The sequence below is a fragment of the Castanea sativa genome, chromosome 5 (genome assembly GCF_040712315.1).
Source record: "Castanea sativa cultivar Marrone di Chiusa Pesio chromosome 5, ASM4071231v1".
Lineage (NCBI taxonomy): Eukaryota > Viridiplantae > Streptophyta > Magnoliopsida > Fagales > Fagaceae > Castanea > Castanea sativa.
This window is the reverse complement of record NC_134017.1, coordinates 57,819,552-57,841,153: the sequence shown is the minus strand read 5'-3', so window position 1 is coordinate 57,841,153 and position 21,602 is coordinate 57,819,552. Positions and strand designations below refer to the sequence as shown.

Sequence of the window (21,602 nt, the reverse complement as noted above, 5' to 3'; positions counted from 1 at the left end):
TTCCTCCATTATGCATATAATCTATCCTTGAAACTGAAAGACTTTCTTTTTTGTTGCTTCCAATCCCTCCCTTGCCTATATAATCCCTCAAGATAAATTACCAAACTTCCCTCTGTTAAACTCTTCAGAAGCTAGCTTAAATCTATTTAGGTTCTTATACAATCTGAACAGGCCTTACAATCTCTCCTTTTCAAAAAGTAGCTCTTGCAATTGTTCACCACAAACTCCCCCCCTTCCCCTCTCTCTCTCTTTTTGGAGAAATCCTTTCCCTCCACCCCCGCTTTTACATTTCCTTAGATGTTATATATTTTCCAAGAGCAATCAAACTTGAATATGTTTTTAATTTAGTTAGAGAATTTAATGTACTACACTTGATGAAAGGTACACTATAATAAATTTTACACTTCTTTATATATTCAGTCATAGACTCATAGTAGATAAGAAAGTAGTACCACAAAGAAAAACTGGAATCATATTTATAATGCCAGCGGACATTAAAAATAAATATATAAGAAAAAAGAATTTATATTAAGTTAGTTTTCATATCCAAACTTAGGTACTGCAACTTAACTTCACCAATTAAATTCAGCTATGTTATAAGTTGTAATTATGAATATGAGAGCACATTCTGTAATCTGTCCATGAGTTTTAGCATTCTAGAAAAGGCCACAACCCCCCCCCCCCCCCCCCCCCCTCTCTTTTGTTATTTTGGGTCAAAGAACAACTAACCATACAAATTGTCATTTGCCGTTAGGCGTGGTGGTGTCCAAGGACAAGTCGGTAGATGTGGTGCACTTTTGATCACAAACAGGATCCACATCCTTGCTAGCAGCATCTGCGCTCTCTTGCAGCTCCAATGCATGTTCGAGGCCTACTTCCACTTCAACAATTGTGGGACGATCCTTAACCTCAAATTGCAAACAAGAGGTCACAATGTCCACATATATGTTTAAACAATCAGGGGTTATCTTCCCCATCAGATGCGGATCAATTATCTGTTTTATGGTCCCTTCTTCTTTGCATTTTTGGGCCCAGTCAGGCAGGTAAATCTCTTCTTCTCTCTCCGCTGAGTCTTCCACTAGCTTTCTGGCACAGAGCACTTCCAACAGTACAATACCAAAAGAGTAAACGTCAGATTTATCGCTATGATCCCCCATACTGACAATGAAATTCTCCGGAGCAATGTATCCAGGAGTACCCACAATTTCATCAAATTTCATTTTAATTGAAGCCGTTGACAAACTAGGGGGACCCATCTCGGAAAACTCGAAAGCTCCCAACTTGGCCTCCCATTTCTCGTCCAGAAGAATGTTTCTCGGCTCCACGTCACGGTGGACAATACAATGCTTCAGCCCAGTGTGAAGGTAGTGCAGTCCACGCGCCACTCCAATGCAAATCTGGAGTCTTTGTTTCCACGGGAGGGGCTCATGGCGTTTAGTGGCGTAAATGTGGTCACCGAGGTATCTATTCACCATGAATTCGTAGACTGTGAACATCTTGCTTTTATCGAGACAATATCCGATGAGACGGACGAGGTTAGGGTGGTGTAACTGGCAAAGCAACAGCACCTCGTTCTTACCCGACCTTAAATCCGTACGCTTTACTGCAACGCTTATGGTACGGTCATCAATATACCCCTTGTATACTCTCCCATTATAAAGATCCTCACTAATTACTAAAGTACGATCGAAGTTATTGGTAGCTGTCTTGATCTCGGCCAGTGAAAATCGACGGCATGGAAGGTTTGTTTCCTCTGACCTTCTTTTACCGGACGTCCTTAATAACTTTGATATAAACTCTGAAAGAACTTTCATACCAACGGCAACGAGGTTGAAATGATGCAGGATGGGAGTAGATTGTGGCTGCTTGCCCCGGCGATCACGGATAAGATCCTCTTCCAAAAATACACAAACTAACAGAACAACGAATTATAGATAACTCTCAATTAATAAATGAGAATAAAAAGCTGTCTTTTACAGTTGAAAAGAAGATAGACAAACTAAAACAAAGAAAGTTTATTGCAATTGAAAAGTTTAGGGTATTATTTATCTCAAAAAAAAGAAAAAGTTTAGGGTATTATCTTACTTTATATATATATATATATATAAATGTATTTAAAATTAAAATTTTTATTTATACTATTTTTTTTAATTTTAATTTTTAATTTTTTTTTACGTATAATAATTATTATTTACTATCTTCTTTTATTTTCAAAATTCATAAAAAAATAAAAAAAGTAAAAGCCAAATAAATTATATGGATATAATTTAGCTACTGTAAGCATATATATATATATTTTTTTTAATAATGCTCTAGCAAGTCAAGATTTTTTTCCCCTTTTTTCCGGTTGAGATGGTAAGGGTAGGTAGGCAGGTCTGCTGTATGCCACTACGCCATGACAAGTTAACAACGCAATATAGAGAACTCTCCAGAACAGACGAGTGGGGGTGGGCTGTTGGCTACTTCAATTAGTAAATATTTTTTGACCCATCTAAGAACTATTATCAAAGAGTACACAATAAAAATTTAAATAAATAAATTTATAACAAATAATAATAATAATAATAATAATAACAACTATATATATATATATATATATATATATGTATATGGTATTTGGAATCTATGACACTTTCATTTAATGATATAATTTTTTTTAATAATAATAATTTTTTTTTATTTTATATATATATATATATATATATATATATATATATATATATATATATATATATATATATATTGCTGGTGATCTGATCTATTGGCTATTGCAATTGGAGCTTCAAATCAAGATCAGTGGAAAAGCGTTATACAAGACCCCAATCCGTAAAACACAAGGTCCAACTCGTGAGTTGGCCATCAGAAGATCTTGAATTTCATTTTGAGTGCATCTTGATGGATTGAACAATATATGAAAAAGTTAACAAAACATGGTCATAGATATTAGTTATCATGAACGAATTTCTTGATGTGGCACCCATGAAATATAGAAAGTGCCAAATATTAGGAACTACCTAGGACTTAAGAACATGAACATCACCCAAGAATATCTATATAACCTAAGAGACAAAATAAAAGATTTTTCCATTCTTGATTCTTTAGTTAACGGATTTATGTATAAGATTCCATTTTTTAATTGACATCTTAGAGAGGACTGCATTGTGACTAACTACCAAAATTCTCATCTGATTTCACAGTTCTTAAGGTCCTTCATAACAGTCTTGATTTATACATACTCCCTTAAAAACATTTAGCTTGTCAAATAAATAGAATTAAAAACAGACAACATTTATATGTTTATCGACCAATAGTAGTGGAGAATTTGTAAACATCAACTCAGCAACCTTCGTAATACAATGCTGTTAAATTCCTTTACGAGTACCTTAGTCTACATCAATAGCATAGTCCCCGTATCTGTTCAATCGCCCATAAATATCTGTTCAAGTTGTTTTCCATCTTTGCTTTCTGTCTTGGATTTTTTTTTCCTCTTCATCTGTGTGTACATGAGTCTTGAAAAGTGAGAGAAGGTAAAAGGGGGAGGGGGGAGGGGGAGTTAAGAGTGTGCAGCCAACCTACCAACTCGCCAAAACCGACCCAACCTAAACCAAGCTACTGGGTTGAGTCGGTTTTTAGGCCTTGGTGGGTTGGGTTGGGTTACAAAATTTTTTTTGATAGTGGGTCGGGTTGGGTTTGGGTTATAGAATTTCACCATCAAATCCAATTTGACCCACCCATATATTTAATATATATATATATATATATATATATATATATAAAATATATTATATAATTAATAAAATTTTTAAAATAATTAGCTCTTCCTATCTTATATAAAAACTAATTAGTTCACACAAACCCTAGTAAATTACTATTATTGTTTAGTCATTAGTGTTGTTTGCCTTTAAGGAGTTACATTGATACTAATCTTTGAATTTTTTTAAATATATTTATATTTATATATTTTTTTACTCAATTTAATAATAATAATAAAAAAATTGTCCAACTCATGGGTTTAACTTGACCCAACCCAACCCATGTGGGTTGGGTTGGGTTGAATTTTTTTTTGACCCACCATGATGGGTTAGGTAAAAAAATCTCCTCAACCTGACCCATGCACACTCCTAAGGGGAGTATTAACTTGATTGTAGTGAAATAAACCATAACAATGAAGTGAGTATTCCAAATCAATGGTCAATCTTAACCGGTTGCAAAGTGAATGATTATTTAATAAACTTCATATATTAGGAGCCCAAATCTTCTGTCTCACTTTTTTTGTTCCACTCTATACTACACTAATAAAAACTTGCCACGTGTTTACCTAATTAATTAAATACTACTATTAATTAATAAAGGTAGCATTAATAAGTTAATAATGATAGTATTTAATTAATTAGGTGAACACGTGTCAAGTTTTTATTGGTGAAGTATAGAGTGGAGCAAAAAAAGTGAGACAGAAGATTTGGACTCCACGTATTAGAGCCTTACACACAATTTTACACACCCCATTTTTTAGCTGAAACGGTGATTTTCAAGTTCAAAATCATGACTTTCAAGTCACGGTTTCAGCTCAAAATTGGATTGTGTGTAAAATTGTGTAACAATTTGTTTGTATTAAACACAACTCTGCTTTGCTTATTTAAGACCCCCAGCCCATCTTTGCAGCCTGCAAGCATGGTTCACGAAATGTGACACCTAGAAATGACGTTATTCATATAGTGACATATTTTTTCCTTAATTTTTGATGACTTCCCAACAGATCAGAAATCCACTAAAATTGGAATTCCATTTTTTTTTCTTCTTGTTTTTAGCCTGAAAAACGGATTGTCTTTGTTTCTTCTGCTGTTAGGGGAAGTAATTACAGGCTGAGCAACTAACGTCCAATCTTATGGAGTCCCGTTGTGGAAGACTGATGTCACCAACTTGCGTTATATCCACACGTGAACAAGACTAACTCATAAAACAAAGATTTACCCTTGCCCTTTACTGGATTGATCATTATCTTGCATTATATTCGGACATGAACAAGACTTGATCACACATGAAACAAAGATTATACCCTTTTCCTTTACTGGTTGATGGACCCATTATTTTCTAACTAAGTGAAGTTGGACAACAATCAACAAATACAAGCTGAAATATACACGAACCAAAGGACAATACTAGTCGAAATAACAATATTACAAGCAGCTGAGTCATTGTTGCGCAACCAACTCAAACCAGAACAAAATCTTCTAAATCAATTGCGGTACCTCAATCAGCTTTCAGGATCCAAGCCTCAATGCAAAATAGGTACAGGGATCGCTAGTCTTCCACACAACATCCTATTTAAGATTCAGTTCTTGATATTTCTACAAACTCCCTTTTATATACCAAATATCCCTTTTCGATTGAGATATATCTTCCTCTGTCAAGAGTCTTCCATTGTGAAAATAATCCTACCAACCACACATGCATGTAGCATATGATGCCATGTTCTTTGAACAAATGTTCTTGATTCTCAACTAGATTTCTGCATTAAACTAATAGAACCTCTCCACTATAACCCCATTTTACTAGTCCTTCAAGAGTTGAGAGCCTATACTTCAGGGCCAACCAATAAATAAATGAGTTCTTAGTAATAGCTGTTAAAAACCATATGAGCTTCCACCATTCAATTGTCACAGCCTTACTCCTTATTTCATTCAATGAAAAGAGGAAAAGAAACCTCTGTGATTTGGATGGAATCCCATACACTTTTATCTTCCTGCCCAAATTTAACTTGGTAATATTATATTGGAAGTCCACCGGATCATCAAATGTAGCAGGCATCCAATATCTTTTCCCATCTTGAATGAAAATTGAAATTTTAACTGAGGTGGAACTTGTTGAACCATAGAATTTTATTAGGATTCTGAATCCATTTTTAGGAGTACAGCACCATTGGGTGCCAGTTATCATGCCAAGGAAGGATTCTATGACTCCCCACAGAAAAGTTGATTAGAGGTCTTGCTATTTCTCTTAGTTGTCACATTTCCTTCATCCCCATGAACTGGCTTATGGGATTTTGACCTCCCAAAAGCTTTTTCCTCTTAATAAATACCTGTATGTCCAGGCAATCCATACAGAGCCATCTGAGAAAATAGGTTTCGTATGGGCTTCAGGATGGCAGATTTATATTATTCTTTGATTCTTTTGATGCCTAAACCTTCCTTCATATTGGATAGACAAATTACTTCCAAGCCACATTTGCTCCAATAGGAGAACCTTCCTTACCACTTCATAGAAAGCAGTTAAACCTTTGTTCAATAGCCAATATGATCTTCATTGGTAAGATAAAAATGTTGGTCCAATACACTTAGATTTCATAAAGCATAAATTGCAGCAATTGAAGCTTCCCTGCAAAGGAGAGACTTTTCTTTTCCTATTTAGGGTGTTATCCTAACTGTAATCTTTTCAACTAGCCTGCAATCCTAAGCTTTGAGTTTACCAGGGATTAGAGGCAATCCAAGGTACTTTACTAACAACCTACTTTACTAACAACCTACCTTTCTTGTGACATCCTAGCAAAGAACACTTCATTCTTGGTGGAATTTATTAAGAGGCCAGAAATCTCATGAAACTCCTTTGACATTCTTTAAAATATTCAAATGGATTGCGAGTAAGTACAATGAAGATCATTAAGTTATCAACAAAGTTCAAGTGCGTTAGATTTAATCTTTCACACCTGGTATGGAAGTTAAAGCATTTTGCTTTAACAGCAACTTGCTTCAACATTCTTGTAAATACTTTCATGAATTCAACAAACAAGTAAGATATAAAGGGAAAAAAAAAGATGGCATTACTAATTCAATTCAATTAGTAACTATAACATGATTATATACTAGGAACAATTTAGGGATACAACAACAACCCACCTCACTATATTCCCAAATTAATATACTACCCAACACATGGTCTAATGAAAATAAAATAAATGCAGAACCTGCTTAGCTTATGGGAGTGCAATTTTGATATTTGTGGTGAATCACTGGTCATTTGGCGTGGCAGTGTTCAAATGTATTCCCTCAAGCTATCTGAATCCGAAAGGAATTCCTCAAGTTCAGGCAGAGAAGAACTAGAGGTATATTCAACAATGGCTGGAGAAGTGAATCCTGAAGAATCATTGTACGTATATTTATCAATGGGACAGTAATATTCACCATCCTTGCTGGCAGCATCTGCGCTCTCCTGCAGTTCCAGTGCATGCTCAAGGCCTGCCTCCACTTCATTCATCGTGGGACGATCCTTTCCCTCATTTTGCACACAAGAAGTTGCAATGTCCTTGTATATGTTGAAACACTCTGGAGCTATCTTCCCCATCAGGTACGGATCAATTATCTGATTGATGGTCACTTTTTTGGCCCAGCTAACCATATCCAGATGCCACAGATTCCTTTTTCTGGCACAGAGTACATCAAACAGTAGCACACCAAAAGAGTAGACGTCGGATTTATCGGTCAGCCCACGGGTAATGCGATATTCAGGATCCAGGTATCTCAGAGTACCGAGAATCATTGTATCCAGATCTTCCCAATTTTCCTCGGTGATTTCAAAAAAAACTACTGACAAACCCGGGGGAACCATCTTGGACCACTTGAAATCTGACAACTTGGCCTCCCATTTCTCGTTCAACAGAAACCGTGGATAATAGTTTGCTTGACCCTAGTGTGAAGGTAGTGCAGTGCACGCGCCACCCCAATGCAAATCCGGAGTCTTTCTTTCCACGAGAGGCGATCATGATCATCGTGGTCCGTGTAGTAGAGTTTTCTGAAGAGGTTGCCGTTGACAATGAACTCATAGACTAGGATATTCTCGCCTTCATCAATACAATATCCGATGAGAGGGACGAGGTTGGGGTGGCGTAGCTGGCAAAGCAACACCACCTCGGTCCTTAAGTCCTCGTAAACAAGACCCTGGCCCGGCTTGAGTTTCAACCGCTTTATTGCAACGGTTTTGTTACAGTCATCAATAAACCCCTTATATACTCTGCCAAAACCCCCCTCACCAACTAGTAATTTATCATCGAAGTTATTGGTAGCAATCTTCATCTCAGCCAGTGAAAATTGACGGCATGATCCCTCAGGAAGAGCTGAAGATGGTTTTGGTTTTGATCTCTTCCCCAAAGTTCTGAATAACTTTGAAACACCTTCCATTGATGCTCCAGTCATCTGAGAAAAAAAGCTATTGAAGTCGCTGCATGCTGTTTTGGGTTTGAATATTCTCATCTTGAAATTGTTTTCATAACTCACCAAAAAGCTAAGGCCAAGGACTCTCTTTTCAAAATTGCTGGCGATAAAACTCTTATTATCAATATTATTATTAAACAAAACAATTTTATTAACGAATCTTTGCATATTATTGGTCAACAACTTGATCGTATTGAAAAAAAAATTATTGAAAAAATGGTTGTTCAAAAATCTGAGAAACCTTTGATTGATTTACTCAGTCAAAGAGAAAGAATTAATTTCAAAACTTCTCAGACTAAAACTCTTGATAAAGTTCAATCTCAGAGTACGACTCTTGAAATGGTTGAAAAAATGCTTGTTGATTTAAAAGTTAAAACTGAAGATGTTTTCACTTCAAAAAATGCTACTTGTGCTATTTCAAGAAATAAGAAAGAAATTGTTTCTGATGAAAACACAGATTTTGACTCATTATCTTCTGTTTCTTACAAAAATGTTTTCGATGATGGTTTACTAGAAGTTAAAAGATTTGTTGGAAAACTCAATCCCATGTCTTTTACAAAAAACGGGTATTCAAAACCTACTCCTCTTGATATGCAATTTGAAGAAAGATCTTTTCAAACTCAATTTTCTGTTTTTGCTGAAAAGCTTTATGAATGGAATATTAATGATTTGTCTGAACAAGAAATTATTAACAAAATGGCTCACATGTCCATGGTTGGTATTACATACATGAATAACCATAATGATCTTGATCACCTTGATATTGTTGATTTACTTGCTACTGGTTTTTCTGGTACTCTTCGAGGATGGTGGGACTCACATCTCACAGAAGAATCCAGAGAATCTATTAAACATGTTTTTAAGAGAGAATGATGGTATGCCTATTTTTGATGAAAATATTAACCGAGGTATTCCTGATGGTGTTAACACTTTGGTTTACACTATCCTCAAACATTTTGTTGGTACTCTATCTAATATTTCATCTCGAATTTCTGATTATATAAATAATTTGAGATGTCCTACTATGTCTGATTACATATAGTACCAAGATGTGTTTATTTCCAGAGTAATGCTCTGGAAAGATTCCACGAAGCCTTATTGGAAAGAGAGGTTTATTGATGGTCTGCCTCCTATCTTTGCTCATAAGGTAAAACAAGAATTACTTGGTAAAAATGATTCTATTGACTATGATAATTTAACTTATGGGGATATTTTCAGTACTATTAAAAAACTTGGAATTAACATGTGTAATGATGAAAAATTGTTAAAACAACAATTAAAAAAAAATAAAAAGAAAGCTAAATATGAAATGGATAATTTCTGTGAACAATATGGTTTACCTCCTATTGCCCCTTCCAGGCAAAAAGGAAAAACTAAACATGATAAAATTTACAAAAGTTATTCCAACAAAAAATATAAAAGATACAGAACCAATTTTGTTAAACCCAATGATTTATATATATTGTAGGGCATTGGGCCCAAGAAATATGTGTGAGGTGGCCCAAGAGTATTCTTCAGGCTAAAGGCCCAGTCCGAGGACACTGAATAGTCCGAGGACACTGAATTGTCCGAGGGTGTATGGCTATTAACTCATAGAGATAATACTAAATAAAAAATAGATAATGTTTGAGCAAGTATGTCCAAAGAGTTAGTTTGAGGAAGATTATGACCTCGGCTATGTGAAGCCAAAGTAGGAGAAAGGTTGGTTAACATCCACAGGCTATGTTCTAGAAAATTCTATAAGCAAGGGTAGACATGGTAAATGTAGAGGATAAGAAGAAGGGCGGTAGAATATCTGAGATAAAGCTGTTGCCACCGCTCTCGCATTGAATGCTCTGCCAACTGCTATTCTGGCTGCATTAATGGGGAAGTGAGACCTGAACATCAGTGTGGAACTTTGCTCCTATTTCCAAAGATTTCAGGAGAGATGGATGAGACAAGTATCTAAACTAGCACTCTAACCCTAACGTGGAAGATGAAGAGGAAAGGAAGGAGGAAGTATAAAAGAAAGAGGTGACCTTCAGCAAAGGAGGGAGAAGATGGGAGAAAAAAATAGACTGTAGACCTCACTATCCATAATTGTAATCTATCTTGGGAGGAAGTAATATAAGTCATCCTCAGCTTGTGTTCGAGGAGAAGACTTCTTTCATATTCATATAAACAGTTCCTTATGTGTACCATTGTGATCCAAACCCATTATTTTTATGTTATCCAAACATTATAGAACCTAGATTGCAAGCCCACTCTCTACAAATTCTATTGTAAAAAAGCCTTTCAGGCTCATCTCCTTCTAACTGTGGGTTCGGGCTCGAATTGTGTCCTTACAATTGGCGTCATCTGTGAGAAATCTTGTGTTTTAAGAGGTTTAACATTATGGTAGGTTCAGGACCATAGCACCGTGCGGAGTCTATGGGGTCCTAGCATGAGGATCATTCCTTACATCTTGAGCATGAAGAAGACCGAGAGGGTAGTGTGCATACTACGCACACTAGCAGAAGTAGGAGTCATTCACGAGGAGGAAGCAGAGTTCCTCACAAGGAAAATGCTAAGGCCATGCAGAAGGAAATTGATCACCTGAAAAAGAAGTTACGTGACAAAAGGCGAAGGTGAACTCCTTCTTTCTCCAATCCCTCTTCCAAGGGCTTGAGGGATGACAATTACAGGCAGAGGTCAAGGACTCCCCCGGATGAATCTTTCTCCTACGAAAAAGACAACCTGCATAGACAAAAGGGTAAAAATTCTTCTTCCAGGGGCTTGGAAAATGATGCTATGGGTAGGGTTACATTAAATCTCTAAGTCACCCTTCATACGCAGGTTGGAGGAAGGGAGGCTCCCTCGGCGCTTCACATAACCAGCATTCACCATTTATAATGGCCGAACAGATCCTGTGGGGCATGTAAGTCATTTCAGTCGGTGGATGACTGTACATTCTAAAAATGAAACTTTGATATGCAAGATCTTCCCCTCTAGCCTAGGACTTATGGCAATGAGATGGTTTGATGGCTTGAGGGCAGGTTCTATCAATTCTTTCAAGGAACTTACTAGGGAATTTGGCTCTCGTTTCATTACATGCAGTAGGGTTCCTCGGCCCTTGGATTCATTATTGTCCATGGCCATGAGAGAAGGGGAAACCTTGAGAACATACTTAGATAGATATTGAGAGATGTTCAATGAGATTGATAGGAACTTTGATGAAGTGGGGATAAGGACCTTTAAGGTCAGCCTACCTGCGAAGCACGACTTGAGAAAATCTTTGGCCAAAAAACTTATCAAGAGCATACGTCGGCTCATGGATCGCATTAATGAATATAAAAGGGTTGAGGAAGATCAACAACAAGGGAAAGGAAAGGTGAAGGTTATCCCTTAAGAGAGGAGAGATTTCAGGTTGGACAGATACAACAATAACAGGCTTGGGCGAGATTTTTCTAGGCAAGTTGGTCCTACCACCTCACAAGTGGTCAACACTGTTTTTAAGGAACTAGTACAACAGCTGTTAAAGAAAATCAGGCATGAATCATACTTCAAGTGGCCCAATAAGATGGCGGGAGACCCCTTGAGACGTAACCAAAATCTCCATTGCCATTATCACCAGGAGAGGGGTCATACCACTGAGGATTGTCGGACTCTGTGGAACCATTTGGAGCAATTGGTTAAAGAAGGAAGGTTAAAGCAATTCTTATATCGACCTAATGGGTAGGAAAACCACTCAGGGGCGGTGAAATAGGGTAGCACTTCATCAAGGCCTCCTTTGGGTATGATCAATGTTATTTTTGCTGCACCTGGAAGAACTGGCTCACATCCTTCCAGGGTGATGTTTGTGGCTCAGATCCTAGCCGAGGAATCTAGGAATCAGCCGAAGAGGATTAAAGCGAATATCCTACCAGTTTTAGGTTTCTTAGAAGAGGACAAAATCGGGACTATCCAACCACATGATGATGCTTTGGTTGTTACCCTGAGGATAGGGGGCTACGATGTGAGGAGGGTGATGGTTAATCAGGGTAGTGGTGTAGATATCATGAACCTTGACTTGTTTAAAGGGTTAAACTTAAAGCTTGTAGATTTTACAGCTTATGATTCACCCTTAATAAGCTTTGAGGGAATGGCTGTTATACCAAAGGGGCAAATTAGGCTGCTTGTGCAATTAGGCCCAGAAGTGGTAAATGTGGATTTCATTATGGTAGACACCTATTCTCCCTACATGGCCATTGTGGCTAGACCTTGGTTACATGGTTTGGGTGCTGTTTCCTCAACCTTGCATGTCAAAATCAAATTTTCGTTTGGGGATCAGGTGGAGGAATTGCTTGGAAGTCAATTTGTGGCTCGAGAGTGCATGACGGCTGCAATTCTACATCAGCTTGAGCTAGAGTCCTCGGCCTCGGCTGACGGAAGGCCATAGCAATCAAAGTCTCTGGCCACGATCAGTATACCATCGGTAGAAGAACCTGCATGTAAGGAACTAGAAAAGGTTCTTATAGACAACGACCCTGAGAAATTCTTTTAGGTGGGAGTTCAATTGCCACATGATGAGAAAGCGGAGCTGGTTATGTTTTTGAAGAAAAATGTGGATGTATTTGCATGAAATGCTTATGAAGCCCCTAGGGTTGATCCGAGTTTCATTTGTCATCATTTGAATGTCAATCCAGCTGTACAATCGAGGAGGCAACCACCTCGGCGCTCCTCTAAAGAGCATTCCGAGGTTGTCAAGGAAAAGGTGCTTAAACTTAAGAAGGTTGGTGTTATCAAAAAAGTATATTATCCTGAGTGGTTAGCTCATATAGTGGTAGTAAAAAAGAAAAATGGGAAGTGGAGAGTATGCGTGGATTTCACAGATTTGAACAAAGCTTGTCCTAAAGATTCTTTCCTAATGCCTCGGATAGATCAGTTAGTGGATGCTACTGTTGGGCATCCTCGGATGACTTTTTTGGATACTTTTCAAGGCTATCACCAAATACCTTTAGCTATGGAGGACCAAGAGAAGACTGCATTTGTCACTCCTACGAAAAATTACCATTATAATGTAATACCTTTTGATTTGAAGAACGCAGGGGCTACCTATCAAAGGATGATGACTAGGATGTTTAAGCCACAGTTGGGAAAAACTATCGAAGTATATGTGGACGACATGGTGGTGAAAAGTAAAACGGTTTCCATGCATCTAGAAGATTTGAGTGACACTTTTCAAACGCTGAGAAGGTACAAGTTGCGACTTAATGCCTCTAAATGTTCTTTTGGTGTGGGATCAGGCAAATTTCTAGGTTATATGGTAACTCACCGGGGAATTGAAGTCAATCCGGCTCAGGTCAAGGCCATTAACAACTTACACCCACCTCGGAATCCTAAAGAGGTTCAAAGGCTGATAGGAATGAGTGCTGCCCTCAATCGGTTTATTTCTAGGTCCACGGACAGGTGTAGGCCTTTCTTTCAGTTGTTGAATAAATGGAAGGGATTTGAATGAATCGAGGAGTGTGCTTTGGCTTTTCAACAGCTTAAGGAGTATTTCTCACGACCACCTATTATGTCTCGACCAGAGATTAATGAAGTTCTGTTCGCATATATTGCGGTGGCTAATCATGCAGTTAGTCTGGTTCTTATACGGGATGATAATAATGTACAAAGACCAGTTTATTACGTGAGTAAGTCTCTACATGAGGCTGAGGTGCATTATTTACCGTTGAAAAAAGCAATCTTGGCAGTGGTGCACACTATGCGTAGGCTTCCCCATTACTTTCAATCTCATACAGTTGTTGTTTTAACTCAACTCCCTCTTAAGTCTATACTGAGGAGTGCTAACTACACAGGAAGGATCGCCAAGTGAGGTACCATCTTAGGGGCTTTTGATATCAAGTATATGCCTTGCACCTCTATAAATGGACAAGTTATTGCGGATCTGGTGGCGAAGTTTACTGAGCCCTCAGTAGAAGAGAATGTTAAGGGATCAGGCATGGATGAAAAATCAGTTGGCATGATCTCGTACAAAGAACCTTCGTTATGGAAGGTGTATGTTGACGGAGTAGTGAATCAAAGAGGATCTGGTGTGGGGCTAGCTTTGGTATCCCCTGAGGGAATTACTTTTGACAAATTCCTAAGATTGGGGTTCTCGGCCACCAACAATGAGGCAGAATATGAAGCTCTACTGGCCGGAATGAACATGGTTCACAAAATGGGAGGAAAAGTGGTACAAATGTTCTCTAATTCATAATTGGTAGTAGGCCAAGTGGAAGGGAAGTTAGAAGCAAGAGATTCAAGAATGCAAGGATACCTAACCCAGGTCAGATATATAAAATCCAAATTTGAGTCTTTTTATTTATTACATGTATCCAGGTGTGTGAATACCCATGCTGATTCTTTTGCCACACTCGCAACATCTTCGGCACAAAGCCTACCTTGGGTCATCCTTGTTGAAGATCTGTGAAAACCCACTAGGACGAGTAGTGATGCCATTCAAATTCATCAAATTAGGGTGGGACCTAGTTGGATGAATCCAATAGTGGCATTCCTAAAAAATGATATCTTGCCCAAAGAAAAGTCCGAAGCAGATAAGGTACGCAGAAAAGCACCTTGGTTCTGGCTATCCGAGGACCAGAAATTGTATAAGCGCTCTTTTTCAGGACCATATTTGCTATGTATACACCCAGAAGCAACGGAGTTACTTTTAGAAGAATTGCATGAGGAAATTGGTGGCCCAATATGCAACGAGCGGCACAGGATTATGGAAAGAAATGCGACCAATGTCAGAGGTTCGGTCCCAACATCCATCAGCCAGGGGGTGTCCTTAATCCCCTGTCTAGTCCATGGCCTTTTGCTCAATGGGGCTTGGACATTGTGGGGCCTTTCCCAAAAGCAGTAGGGAATAGGAGGTGGCTGCTCGTTGAAACAAATTATTTCACTAGATGGGTTGAAACTAAACCATTGTCGAATATCAAGAATATGGAGGCGAAGAAGTTTGTCTAGAAAAATATCGTCACCAGGTTTGGAATCTCTCATACTCTCATTTTAGAAAACGGCCTACAATTTGATAGTAAGACCTTCAGAAGATATTGTTGTGATCTGGGCATCACGAATAGATATTCCACTCCGACTTATCCTCAAGGGAATAGGTAGGCTGAGGCGGTCAATAAAGTGATAGTCAATGGGCTCAAGAAAAAGGATAGATGATGCTAAGGGAAGATGGGTGGAAGAATTGCCACATGTCTTGTGGACATATCGAACTACACCACGAAGGTCCACAGGAGAAACACCTTTCTCTATGACTTATGGAGTCGAGGCTGTAATACATCTAGAAACTGGGGTCCCAACATTAAGGACAAGCTCGTTCACTTCAAGTAGTAATGACAATCTATTGGAAATAAACCTATACTTAGTTGAGAAACGGCGAGAGAATGTCATGGTTCAGCTAGCTTATTATCAACATAAACTCAAGCAGGGGTATGATTCTCATGTAAAGGTACGGCCATTTGCACCTGGAGACTTGGTACAGAGGAAAGTCTTGGGCACTACAAAGAACCTAACATGGGGAAAATTGGGGCCCAACTAGAAAGGACCTTATCGTATTACCTCAGTCGCGGGCATAAGGGTTTATAATCTTGAAGATCTAGATGAATATGTTGTACATCGTCCCTGGAATGTAAATAACCTATGAAGGTACTATTATTAAATGAAAGACACTTCTACCATTTTTATTTCCATTGACACTATATTGCGTTGATTATCTTCATTTTTCTAAGTATCAAACTGAAGTTTGGTCATGCCTAACTCCTCGAACCACATACCTCATCTAAATTTATATTTTATTAAGTGTTGAATAGAACCTTAGTTATGTCTGGTTCTCAGATCATCTACTCTAGGGAAATTAACACTTCAGTTCATTTTTTTAAGTATCAAACTGAAGCTTGGTCATGCTTGGCTTATCGGACTACCTACCTCGTCTAAATTGATATTTTATAAAGTGTTGAATAGAACCTTAGTTATGTCTGGTCCTCGGATCATCTATTTTGGGGAAATTAACACTTTTGTTCATTTTTCTAAGTATCAAACTGAAGCTTGGTCATGCCTGGCTCCTTAGACCACATACCTCGTCTAAATTGATATTTTATTAAATGTTGAACAAAACCTTAGTTATGTCTAGTCCTCAAATCATCTACTTTGGAGAAATTAACACTTCAGTTCATTTTTCTAAGTATCAAACTAAAGCTTGATCATGCCTGGCTCCTCGGACCACATACCTTGTCTAAATTGATATTTAATTAAGTGTTGGAAAAAAACCTTAGTTATGTCTGGTCCTCGGATCATCTACTTTAGGGAAATCAACACCTCTTGTTATCTATGTACCTCATACATGTTGATTTTCTATTGGACATTGGTTAAAATTTAATTATGATTTTACCTCGGCCTGTTTATTAACTTGAATCTAGGCCAAAGTTTGCGCTTTTGCTTGCAAAACTTGAAGACTCCTAAGTATAGTGATAAATGGATAGAAGTCCTTGAGCATCACTTAAAGCATTTGCAAGTATATTGAATATATTTATTGCCTAATTTATTCCAGATTGCTTCCTTAGATTTATTAATTAATTTATGAAAGGAAACAATCTATTGTTCTAAGTGTGACAAACAAGCATCAGGCAATATGAACAAGATAACAAAACAAGCATCAAATAAAAGAAATAAACTTGCTTTTTCATTGATTCAAATTTCTTTGGAAATACCATTACTTGCAAGTCGTCAAAATTACATAGGATAAAGGTATAAGGGAAAACTGGAGGGTAATCATGGCTTTAGCTTTATCTTTGAGGGGCCTTTGGGATCTTTTGGAAGCTGAGGTTGCGCTGAAGAGTCAACAGCTATCCCTTTACCTTTCGGATCTTCCTTCAAGGTTATTGGAATTGTCGCTAAGGTGAGCTCCACTGTTTGGTCACTCTGTGTGTCCTTGGAAGATTCCTTGGGATCGCTGGGAGACTGTGTATCCTCAGATGCCACCCCTTCTGTTAGGACAACATGCTTTGGAGGCTGATTTTTAGTAGAGATAGGATCTTCAGCTACATCACTTTGTTTGTCCTCTGTTCCTTGAATGTCAGCACCATCCTTGGTTTGGGGAGGGGTAGAGGCTTGGATGGCTGAGAGGTAGTAAACATTCTTTGCCTTCCAAAGGGTGGAAGAAGCATCAATCCCAGCTCGGGAAAATGCCTCATTCCATACTTGAAGGCAGTAATGCCTACATACCTCAGGGACTTGAGCCTTGAAAGTTTCTGTGGTCTCTGTCAAGCCGACCTCATAACCTTCTTATTCAGCTCGATCCTTTGCTTTCTAAGTCTCCTCTTTTGCTTGGATAGCCTCTTCTTTAGCTTTGATGGTCTCCTTCTTTGCCCTTTCAGACTCCTTTAAATCCTTCTTAAAACCATCAATCAGCTTTTTTGATGCAGCAAAGTTCTTGTTAGCTTGCCTAAGCTGCAATCTTTGGTCCTCGGCCTGCCTCTTGGTTGTTTTTAGAGTAGCATCGAAGCTAGACTTCTCACTCTCTGCTTTGCCCAAATTAGCTGTGACCTCTTTTAGTTTCTTCTTCTATAGGTCAAAGCTCTTCTAGGCATTGATGCGCCTTAATTCTTGCCTTGAAGGACTTGTACGAATTAATGACGATCTCCTCTGCCCTATGAGCAGACTGAACGGCCTGTGTGTAGAAAATAGCAAAGTAATAAGGCAAAATTAGAATTTTCAAGTATAACAGAAATTGAGGTAAACAAAGCTTGGGAAAGATCCTTACCAGAGCAAGTTCCTTCTTCAAAGTCATGAAGACATTTTGATCTCTCATTCTTCTGAGCTCATCCATGTCCTCGGGTAACAGTAGTGCTTACTTCGGTGCGTCTGCTACGTAGGTAGCTGTTCCCTCATTAGAATTCCTGATGGATGCGTTAGTAGTGACAGCATGGTCATCCATGGTCATCTTAGGGGCCCAGATTAGGGCCTGTACAGCCGCAGGAGACTCAGTCTGTCTATTTGACCTTGTCTGCATTGTACGGGCTTGGTTTCCTCCTTTTTCGGGCTCAAGCTCCTTGGGAAGAGAGTCTTTCCCTCCCTTCATCACTTCTTTCCCTTTTTGCTGATCCCTCTTTCTTTTGTGATCAGCTTGGTTAGTGCGTTGAGATTGGGTAGGAGGAGGAGGAGGAGGAGGGAGCTTAGATTTAGGGATTTTCTCGGCTCCTTTATCTTTGGCCTTGGTTTGGGGTACCTTAGGAAGCTTTTGGGACCCCACCTGAGCTTCCAATACATCCTTAAGACTTGACTTTGACTTGCATTGGATACCCATGATGTCAGATTGTTGTGTGGTGTCTTGTAAGATTGAGGAGGATGTGCCGAGAACAGAAATTTGGTTTTTAGGGGACTGAGGTCGATTGAAAACCTCGTACTCGTCCTCAAAATTAGATACTTCAACAATCTCTTCTTCTTCCTTTATATTGGGTTGAGAAGAGGTTGCTTTGCCCGATGTGTGTTGAGTTGGAAGAGGGACAAGGGGAATACCGTCTGGTATGGGTTGTTAGGGTTGTAGGGGTTGTATGGGTTGGGTAACCAATGTACCTTGAGGAATATGAGCTCCCTCAGGTAACAGAAAACCTTCAACGACAACGCTTATCCGGTGTAGACGTGGGTCCTTGGCTTTGATCACACACTTCGGGGCCTGGAAAACTTTGGAGATGGGATCGTAGCCGAGGATTAAATGGGCTGCTCGGAGTTGGCCATCTGAGTGTACAAACACTTCAGCCTGCAGTATTCTATCTAATCTTGCGAAATTGACAAGATGAGAATGACGATCTACTACGCGTAGGTCTGCAAAGGCGTTAAGAAGAAAAAATAAGGTTAGAGTAAGTAAAATGCTTTATATGAACCCAAGTTTAAAAAAGAGTAACTATTAGATCAGTTGAATCCAGAACTTCACCTGGTTCCTCCTCCCTTGTTGGACAGAGAAGACCATCGTGCCAGTTCCCTGATATGATTAGGAAGTCTTTTTTTAAACTCTTGTTGGAATTAGGGAGGCATTGGATTAATCTAACTTCAGGATGCCTAGATTTTAAGTAATATCTCTATCCCTTTAGGTGGTGGAGGTTGTAAACCCAGTTCACATCATGATGGGTGAGTCCCAGATTCATCTTTTTATTTAAGGCATCTATAGAAACTAAGATCCTAAACATGTTAGGGGCGCATTGGGTAGGAGCTAACCTAAAGGCCCTAAGGTAATCCCTCATAATTGTCCCCATGGGGATTTTCATCCCTCCCTCTATGAAGGCGATCATCGGGATTACTACCTCTCCCTTTCGCCTTTTTAGGAGTCATTCTCCTTCCTTACAGTGTTTGAGGGACACCCCTGATGGAATCCTATACCTAGCCTTAAATTGTTCTATTATTTCTTCTGAATCTACTAGGGATGCAAATCTACCCATTTTTGAGAGTGAGGTGTGGGTACGATGGAAGAACTAAGAAAACAGATGAGCCGAGGAGAAGTAAAGCACCAGAGAGAGAAAGAATAAGAGAAATAATGAAAGATGGAGTCTGGAAAAACTTACTTTAAGAACGACAAAGTCACCTTAGCCTATTTCTTGGCAAAAGTGAGGGCGCATGTAGATTGCGAAAGGTTGGCAGATAAGTTGAATGGGTATTGTAATGTGTAATATTGTTTGAATTGTTAGTTTTTATACCAGTGAAAGTCATAAAGCGGGAAATTTCCCGCCTATGACTCTATGTTATCCTTAACTGTTGGATGCGTATCACATCGCTGAGCGTGGGGGATAGAGGGACGTCAGAATTTAATTTGAGGACGCTTCTCGTGCTAATACGTCAAGAATGCGCTTCAGGCAGTTCAAAAGTCATCATCCCTGTCAGCAAAGATGTATGGTGTACACAGGCTAGCGGCGATAGATGTCGAGATCCTCCTTTCCTCCCGAGGTAACAAAATGAGAATCTCGAGAGGCTATTGTAGGGGCATTAAGCCCAGGAAATATGTGTGGGGTGGCTCAAGAGTATTTTTTGGGCTAAAGGTCTAGTCCGAGGACACTAAACTGTCCAAGGGTGTATGATTGTTAATTCATAGAGACAATACTAAATAAAAGAGAGATAATGTCTGAGCAAGTATGTCCAAAGAGTTAGTTTGAGGAAGATTATGACCTCAGCTATGTGAAGCCGAAGTAAGAGAAAGGTTGGTTAATATCCACAAATTATGTTCTAGAAAATCCTATAGGCAAGGGTAGACACGGTAAATGTGGAGGATAAGAAGAAGGGCGGTAGAATATCTGAGATAAAGCTGTTGCCATCGCCCCCGCGTTGAATGCTCTGCCAACAGCTATTCTGTCCGCATTAATGGGGAAGTGAGACATGAACATCAGTGTGGAACTTTACTCCTATCTCCAAATACTTCAAGGGAGGTGGATAGGACAAGTATCTAAACCAGCACTCTAATCCTGACGTGGAAGATGATGAGGAAAGGAAGGAGGGAGTATAAAAGAAAGAGGGGACCTTCAGCAAAGGAGGGAGAAGAGGGGAGAGAAAAAGAGACTGTAGACCTCACTATCCATAATTGGAATCTATCTTGGGAGGAAGTAAAATAAGTCATTCTCGGCTTGTGTCCGAGGAGAACACTTCTTTCATATTTATATAAACAGTTCCTTATGTGTACCATTGTGATCCAAACCCATCATTTTTATGTTATCCAAACATCATAGAACCTAGATTGGAAGCCTACTATCTACAAATTCTATTGTAAAAAGGTCTTTCAAGTCCACCCCCTTCTAACTGTGGGTTCGGGCTCGAATTGTGTCCTTTTATATATATATAAATCATGACAAACATTGGAAACAGAATATAGACCAAGTCAAACATTGGAAACTACTTTGTAGGACTTAAGAGCAAGAACATAGCTTAAGAATTTCTACATAACTTAAAAAAATAAAATAAAAGCATTTTCCATTCTTTTATGCATAGGATTCCATTTGCCTATACATCTAAGAGAGGGCTGCTGCATTGAGTTTGTAAACTGACCGCCAAAGATTCCCGTCTAATGTCACAGTTCTTAATTTTTTATAGTCCTCGGTGGACAATCTTGTTTTGCACAAACTCCCTTATAAACCTTTTGTTTGTGAAATAAATAAATAAAATACAGAGGCCATTTATATGTTATCCATCAATAATGGTGAAGAATTTGTAAATCAACACAGCATCCTACTTAAGACAACGTTGTATAGATTCCTTTACAAGTACGCTAGTCTAGATCAAGAGTTTAGTCTAACATATCTGTTCAATCGCCCTTCCCCTGATTTGTTACATGAATATAACACATCCTAGCAACATATTTAAACATTTTCAACTAATTTTCAAAAGATTAAAAAATATCACCCAGAATTTATCAAAAACAAAAAAATT

At 38.6% G+C, this 21,602-nt stretch overlaps 3 protein-coding genes across 3 annotated transcripts; 1 reads left to right on the top strand and 2 right to left on the bottom strand.

The window, feature by feature from the left end:
- Positions 1 to 740: 740 nt before the first annotated feature.
- Positions 741 to 6,110, bottom strand: LOC142635484 (receptor-like protein kinase ANXUR2). The gene is made up of 2 exons (XM_075809630.1): positions 6,080 to 6,110; positions 741 to 1,912 (listed from the first exon to the last, which is right to left on the bottom strand). The coding sequence occupies exons 1-2, from the start codon at positions 6,108 to 6,110 to the stop codon at positions 741 to 743; spliced, it is 1,203 nt and encodes a 400-aa protein (XP_075665745.1).
- Positions 6,111 to 7,646: 1,536 nt separating this feature from the next.
- LOC142635483 (putative receptor-like protein kinase At5g39000) lies at positions 7,647 to 8,186 on the bottom strand. Its single transcript, XM_075809629.1, has one exon. It carries the CDS (start codon positions 8,184 to 8,186, stop codon positions 7,647 to 7,649), a length of 540 nt encoding a protein of 179 aa, XP_075665744.1.
- Positions 8,187 to 11,958: 3,772 nt separating this feature from the next.
- Positions 11,959 to 12,600, top strand: LOC142635482 (uncharacterized). The gene has a single exon (XM_075809628.1). It carries the CDS (start codon positions 11,959 to 11,961, stop codon positions 12,598 to 12,600), a length of 642 nt encoding a protein of 213 aa, XP_075665743.1.
- The last annotated feature ends 9,002 nt before the right edge of the window (positions 12,601 to 21,602 follow it).

Bases quoted from the DNA above. Each gene is read 5' to 3' on its own strand.
- LOC142635484 (XM_075809630.1), bottom strand. From the start codon at position 6,110: ATGGCTCTGTATGGATTGCCTGGACATACAG. The intron at 1,913-6,079 runs GTATTTATTAAG...TTGTTCTGTTAG, and splicing joins TGGATTGCCTGGACATACAG to TTTGTGTATTTTTGGAAGAG.
- LOC142635483 (XM_075809629.1), bottom strand. From the start codon at position 8,186: ATGACTGGAGCATCAATGGAAGGTGTTTCAAAGTTATTCAGAACTTTG.
- LOC142635482 (XM_075809628.1), top strand. From the start codon at position 11,959: ATGATCAATGTTATTTTTGCTGCACCTGGAAGAACTGGCTCACATCCT.